General features: G+C 38.9%; 1 protein-coding gene across 1 annotated transcript in view; it reads right to left on the bottom strand.

Moving 5' to 3' along the window:
• Positions 1 to 11235, bottom strand: part of LOC107661082 (glutamate receptor ionotropic, NMDA 2B-like) — a 28263-nt gene that overhangs the window by 15369 nt on the left and 1659 nt on the right. The window contains exon 3 of the mRNA XM_016450528.1: positions 2234 to 2809. Coding sequence (XP_016306014.1) covers positions 2234 to 2791 — 558 coding nt within the window. The 5' untranslated portion in view covers positions 2792 to 2809. The remainder of the gene's footprint in view (positions 1 to 2233; positions 2810 to 11235) is intronic.

Raw genomic sequence — 11235 nt, 5'->3', positions numbered from 1 at the left:
CTCTCTCTGTGATGATCAGCAGACAGCAGGAACAACAAGCAGGACAAAGGAAGGACGAACAGAAGGAGAGACGCAACGAGATGCAGACAGAGAGAGAGAGAGAGAGAGGATGTCGTCTGTACGAGAAGTCGAGGCATTAGAACAGAGAGAACGAGATAGAGCAAGAGCAAGAGAGAGGGAGTCAGGAGGAGCCCTAAATATGCGTCCTAGTTCTGTGCTGTTTAAAGGGGAGCACACATGATACAGTCACTATCTAAACTAGGCCACAGAGAGAGAGAGAAACAGGTGAGACTCTATCTCACTCTGTTGAAGGTCAGGCACTAAAGGTCGTCCTGTCTGACCTCTGACCCCTCAGGCTCTCTATCTACTGTCAGTTCAGAAGACCAGCAGCACATCACAGACATCAGATAATGTTCATCACAAGTAGGGGTTCAACCAGTCACAGAACTGGCGGCTCGGATCACATGACCATTTTTCTGCTTTCCATGTATTACTAAAAGAACACTTGAAGTACTGTTTCAATGCCACAGCAAAACTACTAGCCTAACTAATAAAATTCAAACATTATTAAAAACAAGTGAACAGTAATAAAATAAGAACAAATGAACTAATTACATGCACAGATAAATACAACAGAACAACCTTAGAACGCTTTGAGTGCAAAAGCAGCGTGCGAGAACCGAATAAAGTTCTCTTTCACCTCTTCTTGTGTTTGAATGACTTAAAGTTGCTTGAATGTTTAAACTGGCAAAACTTGAAACACGTGCATTACTCTATGATGGATAAACTTTGCAGCTAATCCAGGAATCACGTGCGTGTCGAACCGTGGGGCCTGGTTTAACCCCTTATCACAAGAAGAACCTACACAGAGACTCACCTTCACTAGCTTTACCATCAGTTTTATCTGGATTTATGCAGTCCATCTCTCTAGACAGGGCGGTTCTAGGATTTGATCCTAGACGTTACCGACTGTGTTTACGTGGATACTTGTCAAGACAAGTATTGTACTTGTCATTTTGTGTGTATTCGCGCAAGAAGACACAAAAGAGAACTCACTTCGGTACTCATGTGCTGTCCAAACAACACAACCAGACAAGCATAAACCAGCATAAACCAGTGCAAGACAACATAAGACAGCATAAGCCAACATAAACCAGCCTAAACCAACACAAACCAGCATAAACCAGTACAAGCCAACACAAACCAGCTTAAACCAGCCTGGACCTCTCAGTAGAGAGAATCATAAAGTGCATAAAGTGACGGTTCACCCAAAAAATGACTCATACCTCACGTCACTCCAAACCTGAATGAGTTTAAAGAAGATATTTTGAAGAACATTGGGGTTCAAAGAACACTGGACTCCATTGACTCCCGTTACACTGAGACATTCCTCAAAATATCTGCTGTTGTTCCACTGAAGAACGTAAGTCAAACTGGTCTGAGCGAGGAAATGATGACAGAACAATCATATTATGGGTGAACTATTCCTTTAATCAACATTGATCTGTCTTCTGTCGAGCTGCTTTACAGCTGAAATGAAAGTTGTTTAATAATTGATGAATTTTGCAACCTTAATACTAACATTTTCTGTATCTGTATCCCTAGAGAAAATAACATATTGGTGAAGACTTCAAATGAAAACATTTTGTAGTATTAAAAAGTCTGCGACTGGAGCCGCTCAACCCTCTCAATTCTTCTTTTTATTGTTGTTAAACAATTCTCTACTTTTAGATTTATATTGCGCCTTTTTCCATTTGGTCTCTTTCCTTTGTCGCGTGACTTGTTCAGTTTTCTTTTAAATGTCTTCTGTGCTGTTTGTGCATTGCATCTTTGTTTTTCTTTGTATTTTTCTGAATAACAAAAAGCAAAATAAAAAAACTGTATTGTATGAAGTGCTAGTTAACACGCGTGACCTGACTAGCACTGAACTTAGCGTCCAGTTCCTCTGTAAAGCTCATGGCTTGACATTGTGAAGGTTGCACGTGGTTAGCGCTAGGCAGGACGTGTGGGCCGAGCAGCGGTTCTTCATCTTCATCTTCATTGGCGTGTTTAGCGGAGAGAGAGAGACGAGTGCGGTGTGATTTCATTTAGAGCTCGTGGGCGCAGCTCTGACTCACAGCCATCCATCATTTTCTCTCAGTGTCTGACGCTTCCAGCGGCTCATCATCATCCTTACACACACACACACACACACATAGTTTCCCATCATGCATCTCTGCAGAATGCACCTTACCTTAGCGGCCATGATCATGGAGGAGCCTCCCTTCACGCCCAGGATGGGGATGTGCGTCTGCGTGGAGATGAAGTCCAGGATCTGCGCGATGGCCTCCTGGTCGGTGTCGTCTCCGAACACCACGCCCTGCAGCCAGTGCTCCGTCATCAGGTCGCAGATGCTCTTGATGATGCTCTTGGGGTCTGTCTCGTTCATGGTGAGCATCTCCACGTTGGGCGCCAGCGGCATGTGGCCAAAGTCGTCTTTGTCGCGTGTGCCGGCGAGCGCCACCTCACTGGAGTTTCCCACCAGCACCACCGCGATGCTCAGGCCCTGCACCAGCTTGGAGATGGGCGGATACTGCGCCACCAATGATGGGATGTAGTGGGCCACGCCCCCTCCTCCCCGTTCGCGCCGTGATTGGACGGCCAGCGGCGGCAGCAGCAGCAGCAGACACACGGCCAACAGCTGCTGCAGCGACAGGCAGGGCCAGTGACGCGAGGGCGGAGCCAGCACGTGAAGCCACGCCTGTCTTGCCTGAGAGGGTGGAGCTAAGCCACGGTAAATGCAGATGGACATGATGGAGGAGCGAAAAACCTGCGAGATAAACAGACAGACAGAGATTACAGCACATCCGTTCATGAGCAAGTGTCCTAAATGCAGATATTTGCAAAAAGATGACCTCACCATTGTTTTTATATTTCCTAAAGTGGGAGGATTTTTCTGACATGTCATTCGTTAAACAGTATTGTGAAAGGAAATCAGTAAACGAGCACCTGGAATTCTGAACTTCACAATATTGCACAGCATGTGCTAATGATCAGAGGGTTTCAGAGGAGAACCGGCGAGAAACGCTTGTGTGGACCATTAAATTCGAGCAGTTTTACAGCATTCATTTGACAGACTGATATTAATATCATCCACTTCAAAAGATGTTGCAAATACTGAGTGTTTCTGGGCCAAAGAGTCTGTTCCTTTCAAAAATGAACATCACAGACCAAAAACTCACACTGAACGTCACGAGAGAGACAAAGAGAGATGAAATGACCAAAACACGATTATCCCAAAATTAACAAAATATTTACAGAATTTAAAAATCACACCACAACCTAAAGACTTCACAGCGAAAATAAATAACTAAAAAAGAGCAAATAAGGCTACAAGATTCGTAGCGATCTGACAACCACTAATCAATATTCAATAAATGCATTTATTAAAAAAATTAAACAACCCAACATTTACACATGAATGTATTCAAATATAGCCAAATTATACACTTCATTAGTTAAATTTATTAGATGAATTCTGCATCATAATCAATCATATGTATTACAATAGAAAAATTAAAATGTAGTTAATTTTTTTTCAGTATCATAATCATTACATTTTATTTATTTATAAAAATCATGAAGAACAAATGCACTCTAAATAGATCAGAAATTTGGGGAAAAACACTGCACATAAATGAAAAACTGCAATGTTTCTACACTGGAGAGGATCCAAAAACTAGAGGAGCTTCATCTCAAACTTCACTGGAACAGCAAGAATGAAAAAGGATTTGAAAAAAAGAACAACAACCGAGATGAAACGACAGTAAAAGACTATTCAAAGCAACAAATCGAAGCCTTTAACCTGCCCTTGGACAGAGGTCAGCAGATAAGAGCCCTAAACACCTGAAGTCTCTTCATAAGCGAGAGAGACTGACATTCACTGATGGTTTGAGACTCGTCCGGTTAACGGCGGTGTCTGTGACACACATAAATAGTGCAGCAGCAGACGACTGTGCTAATGCCCAGCAGATCAATATTTGATGCGAGCGTCGCGCGTCTTCAGCCTGTTTATTATGGATGAGATAAACTCTCCCCTGACGATCAGAGAGAGCGGCAACCCGGCACCTACACACTGTACAACCGCACAGAGCCGTGTTACACAAGCGCTGTAATGATCGCCGCTGACAGACAGACGGACTGTGATTATAGAGCGATGAAGCGCTTAGACTCAGACATCATTTACTCTCACTCATCTCACTCCTCACACACATGACTGACTTTCTTCAGTTAAACACAAAATGTCTGTGATTTTGTCCATGTAATGGCAGTCAGTGGGGTCCAATGTTGTTTGAACACAAATGTTCTTCGATATGTCTTCTTTTGGGTTCTACAATTCTTACAGTCTGAGTCTCTAGTACTGAGACTGCTCTCATTACAGTTACAAATGACCTGCTCTTATCATCTGATCGTGGTTGTATCTCTCTATTAGTGCTATTGGATCTTAGCACTGTGTTCGACACTATTGACCACAACATTCTTTAGAATAAACTATAAAACTTTGTTGACATTAGTGGAAGTGCATTAGCATAGTTTAAATCGTACTTATCTGACCAATTCGTAGCAGTGAATGAAGAGGTATCATATCGATCACAAGTACAGTATGGAGTACCTCAAGGCTCAGTACTAGGGCCGTTACTCTTCACGCTTTACATGTTACCCTTGGGAGATATCATCAGGAAACACCGTGTTAGCGTTCACTGTTATGCTGATGATACACAGCTCTATATTTCTTTGCGGCCCGGCGAAACACACCAATTATGGTTCAAATCGTACTTATCTGACCGCCATCAATTCGTAGCAGTGAATGAAGAGGTATCATATCGATCACAAGTGCAGTATGGAGTACCTCAAGGCTCAGTACTAGGGCCGTTACTCTTCACGCTTTACATGTTACCCTTGGGAGATATCATCAGGAAACACCGTGTTAGCGTTCACTGTTATGCTGATGATACACAGCTCTATATTTCTTCGCAGCCCGGCGAAACACACCAATTTGAAAAACTAACGGAATGCATAGTCGATATAAAAAACTGGATGATGAGTAATTTCTTACTGCTAAATTCTGAAAAAACCAAGGTGTTAATTATCGGACCTAAAAACTCCACACGTAATAACCTAGAATACTGTCTAACACTTGATGGCTGCTCTGTCAATTCTTCGTCATCAGTTAGGAACCTAGGTGTGCTATTTGATAGCAATCTTTCCTTAGAAAGCCACTGTAACAAAGTTTAAGTTCGGGAAGAAGGAGGCGGGAACCGGCGAACACTTCAACAAAACTTTAATAAAATAAACAAACACAAAATAGCACGACAGCCCCTCGCGGACGACTGTCGCGCACAAACAAAACCAAAACACAAAATAAACTCCAGGCCTGGTCCTCTCTCGTCTTTCACTGTCGTCACTCCTCCTTTTTATCCTTTAGCTCCTTTAGCTCCTCCGTGAGACTCGAGACCAGTGAGTGGTGCAGGTGTCACTCATTATCAATTACTCCACCGGCCTCGCTCCGTTCCCATGGCTCTCAGCCCCGCCCCCATTCGTCACAGCCACATTTCTAGCATTTGTAAAACTGCATTTTTCCATCTCAAATATATATCTAAATTACGACCTATGCGCTCAATGTCAAATGTTGACGTTGTTCTGCACGCTTAATAAGCAAACTACAGCTGGTCCAAAATGCAGCAGCTAGAGTTCTTACTAGAACCAGGAAGTATGACCATATTAGCCCGGTTCTGTCAACACGGCACTGGCTACCTATTAAACATCCTATAGATTTTAAAATCTTGCTAATTACTTATAAAGCCCTGAATGGTTTAGCACCTCAGTATTTGAGCGAGCTCTTATTGCATTATAGTCCTCCACGTCCGCTGCGTTCTCAAAACTCTGGCAATTTGATAATACCTAGAATATCAAAATCAACTGCTGATGAACTGCCTTTAACTGCAAATTGAGTGTTTACTATTGTCATTTTGCATTATTGACACACTATTTTCCTAATTAATGCTGTACAGTTGCTTTGACACAATCTGTATTGTTAAATGCGCTATATAAATGAAGGAGACTTGACTTGACAGTCATACAGGTTTGGATGGACATAAGGGAAAGTAAATGATTTTTGGGTTGATTAACCCTTTAAATGAGGAGGTTATTCTGTCCTGAATGCTGCTGCGCTTCAGAGACGGATGTGACGGAGCGACAGAAAGCACACGATGGAGGAGAGGAAAGTGTTTGTGATGCAGAGACTGACACACAGTTCAGAGATCTGAATCTGCACTTCTCTAGGCCACTCTGTTTCCATAGCAACCAATTAAAATAGACCTCTCGATACAGTTGATGGCCTCACACACACACACACACACACACACACACACTCAGGCTCCGCCCCTCTGCAGAAGCCACTCACATCACTGTAATTAGCATAAGAGAGTCCTGTTTATGAGATGAGACACACACATTCACACCGCACTGTAATCAGTGAAATGAGATTGATTGATGCTTTTCGCAGATCTCGATACAGTTGATGGCCACACACACACACACACACACACACACACACACTCAGGCTCCGCCCCTCTGCAGAAGCCACTCACATCACTGTAATTAGCATAAGAGAGTCCTGTTTATGAGATGAGACACACACATTCACACCGCACTGTAATCAGTGAAATGAGATTGATTGATGCTTTTCGCAGATTACAGCTTCAGCTCACTTGGCTATTTCAGGAGCACATTACATGGATGAGGACCGTGTGTGTGTGTGTTCAGACAGGACAGCGAGATTTAGAGCGACTCACTGTTTACGTCTGTAACCACATACCGAATTATCCGGAAAATTATTTGCAATGGGTAAAAATGACATTTTATTATTATCGCATTTTATTATCACATTCAGAAATAATGTAAAATATCGGCAAAGAAAAACAAAACATTTTCAAACATCATAAACACTATAAACATATTTTGGTTCCCATAACGCCACAACAAATCCTTTAAATGTAACTATTCAGAACAGACCAGGTATTACATTTATATTTACATTTAAATGTATATGTATAAAACAAAAATAAATTATACTGCCATTATTATAAAAATGTATTTAAAGTGAAACTGAAACTACTGGTTTGTGGGAAATTTGCTTTACAAATAAACTTTACAAATAAACTTGAAGCTCATGTTCCTCTCTCATTCAACACAAGAACAAATGTTTTGTGCGTTTGACTGCATTATATAAGCTGCTTTGGAATGTAAGTCTCTGCACGTTTCAGATAATAAAAAATGTGACTGAAATATGGAAATATGGTACATGGATGTAATAAAATGATGGACGATGGAAAAGAAGCTGTGGTCACTACTACCAGTCAACGCTTCCTCCTGTCGGCTCAGATCAGTAAATGAGCGAGAAAGTCACTCTGCAGACCCTCGATCATCTCTGTTCCTCTCTGCTGACCTCCACCTGAACCGCTGAGACCATCACAACCTTCAAGAAGCAGCTGAAGACACACTGCTCCCGTAAGCACTTAGACACCAACACCCTGAACCGATACACTGACATACATCTCTTGACCACGAATGACAGCAGACCACAAAGACACGACAGCAGACAAAAACACGCATGAGCTTTACAGGAACCAGAATGAACATGTGTTCTCATGATGTTTCTAACACATGCGAGACTCTTTCATCTCTGGAACACAGAAGCAGGAACAGTGTGACGTTCTGACACTCTCATGATGCTTCTGCGATCCTGCTGAAGCTTCACTGTTCTTAGATGAAGAGTTTCGACCAGGACGTTCATTTAGTCGCACAGGATGGGACTGAGATGAAGATGATGACAAGATGATGACAAGATTTTAAACTATTAATGAGAAACAATCTCTGGAGCAGAACACACTGCTGCAAACGTCTACTGAACATTTATGAACAGAAGAACTGAGAGTCCATTGATATAATCTTAACAAAAGCACTGAGAAACACACACACACATTCAGACTAAAGCGGTGCAGGTGTGAGGTGTGTCACATGACATTGATTTATTCATCAATTAGTCAGTCTGCACACGTGCGGCCGCTGCGTGATCATGAGTGCCAACACATGATGATCTCAAATTAATCTGATCTAATTACACCATCAGAAATGAAAATAAACCACAACACTCCGTCTCACACACACACACACACACACAGATCGATGGGTTGGTAAACAGATAACACATTAACAGCCGCCCATCTGCTCAAACACCGTCTGCTGATGTGTGTGTGTGTGTGTGTGTGTGTGTGTGTGTGTGTGTGTGATTGTGATTAATGGAGTGATGTTAGCAACATGTGAACAATGAACAATGACTACAATTACAATAATAACCAGAACAATGACTAGCATTACAGTAATAACCAGTACAATGACTAGCATTACAGTAATAACCAGTACGATGACTAGCATTACAGTAATAACCAGTACGATGACTAGCATTACAGTAATAACCAGTACGATGACTAGCATTACAGTAATAACCAGTACGATGACTAGCATTACAGTAATAACCAGTACGATGACTAGCATTACAGTAATAACCAGTACGATGACTAGCATTACAGTAATAACCAGTACGATGACTAGCATTACAGTAATAAACAGAACGATGACTAGCATTACAGTAATAACCAGAACAATGACTAGCATTACAATAATAACCAGAACAATGACTAGAATTACAATTATAACCAGAACAATGACTAGCATTACAATAATAACCAGTACAATGACTAGAATTACAATAATAACCAGAACAATAACTAGAATTACAATTATAACCAGAACAATGACTAGTATTACAGTAATAACCAGAACAATGACTAGAATTACAATAATAACCAGAACGATGACTAGAATTACAATTATAACCAGTACGATGACTAGAATTACAATAATAACCAGAACGATGACTAGCATTACAATAATAACCAGAACGATGACTAGCATTACAGTAATAAACAGAACGATGACTAGCATTACAGTAATAACCAGAACAATGACTAGCATTACAATAATAACCAGAACAATGACTAGAATTACAATAATAACCAGAACAATGACTAGAATTACAACAGTAACCAGAACAATGACTAGAATTACAACAGTAACCAGAACAATGACTAGAATTACAACAGTAACCAGAACAATGACTAGAATTACAATAATAACCAGAACAATGACTAGAATTACAATTATAACCAGAACAATGACTAGCATTACAATAATAACAGTACAATGACTAGCATTTCAGTAATAACCAGAACAATGACTAGCATTACAATAATAAACAGAACAATGACTAGCATTACAATAATAACCAGAACAATGACTAGAATTACAATAATAACCAGAACAATGACTAGCATTACAGTAATAAACAGAACGATGACTAGCATTACAGTAATAACCAGAACAATGACTAGCATTACAATAATAACCAGAACAATGACTAGAATTACAATACTAACCAGAACAATGACTAGAATTACAACCGTAACCAGAACAATGACTAGAATTACAGTAATAAACAGAACAATGACTAGCATTACAGTAATAACCAGAACAATGACTAGAATTACAGTAATAACCAGAACAATGACTAGAATTACAACTGTAACCAGAACTGTAAACAAAACCATAATTATAACTATAACAATAACTATAATGAGTACAACAACAATAACGATACAATAACCATAACCATGACATAACCATGTTACATCCATAACAACAACTATAATGATAACCATAACAAAATTGTAACCAAAACTAATGCTAAATATAAGCATAACTACAATAGCTAATGATAACGATTACGACAATAATTTTAAAGATATCTATAAAAATGACTATTACCATAACTGATTATAACAATTACAATAACTATAAGAATTACTAATGACAACTATAATGATTATAACTATAACAACAACAACTACAACAATTACTATGATAACTATAACAATAACTATAACCGTAACCATAACTAATGATAACTATAACAATTACTAATGATAACGATAACGATTATAACAATAACTCTAATGAGATAACATAACCATAACTAGCGATTACAATAACTATAACTACTAATGATAACTATAACTAATTAGCTATAACTAAAACTAATTATAACTATAACTATGCTTAACTATAACTATACTAATTATAATTAATTATAACTACAACTATAAACATGACTAATGACAATTACACTGATAACTATAACAATAACTAATGATAACTAACAATAACTAAGTATAACAATAACAATAGTTATATCAATAACAACAACCATAAATAATAATAACTATAACAATAACTATAACTGTAACAATAAATATAACAATCTATACAAGTCAGATGGATTCTGACTGGCTGTCAATACTTTTATCATTTATCAGCTGAAAGAAAAATATTTCTGAAAGTGATTCCAACGATATCGTTCCTCTGTGTCGTTATCGTTACAGTTGTGCTGCAGAATTCACAATGCTCTTATTCGCTTATTCTCGATTATAACACTTTCTGGTTATACACTGTAAAATCTAATTAGTTGGGCTTACTTAAAAAAAAGCATGCAAACCGATTTCCTTGAAAAAACGAAGTGAAGTGAAATAGGAATAGTATGTTGTACTGACAAATGCTTAGTTAGTATAGTTTACTTACACGAGGTTCTAGTAACTAAAAAAGAACTGTAGGGGGTACTTGATCCTTTCATTTAGGTTTACTCGTGACTTAGTATAGCTACTCACTGACTCCCAGAGTGCATTGCGGCATGCTACAGCATATTACCACACACTATTTAAGGATTATATAAACCCAATTAAGATCATCTCAATGTCTTTATGAATAATGAAATTTGAAAAAGTTCATTAATAATCACACAAAATAAATTTACTAATGATTTAATTAGAAGATAGGTCAGCTTCTAAAATCAACCTATTTATTACTTTTCTTCCCTTGAAATCAAATAACTCTGACTTCATGATGATGCATTGCTGCATTAACAGAAAGGAAACTATAGTTACGTAAACCAAGTTCAAAGTGCCCAACCAAAGGGAACGCTAATCACTATAATGGTGAATAAAAAAAAATAAAAATTTTAGGAAAATCAACATCAATTTATGAAGTTAGCTTATGTGATGTTCTCTCAAATATTTCAGTTGT

Source organism: Sinocyclocheilus anshuiensis, unplaced genomic scaffold (genome assembly GCF_001515605.1).
Source record: "Sinocyclocheilus anshuiensis isolate Anshui unplaced genomic scaffold, SAMN03320099.WGS_v1.1 scaffold2803, whole genome shotgun sequence".
NCBI lineage: Eukaryota > Metazoa > Chordata > Actinopteri > Cypriniformes > Cyprinidae > Sinocyclocheilus > Sinocyclocheilus anshuiensis.
This window is presented reverse-complemented; position numbering and strand designations above follow the sequence as displayed.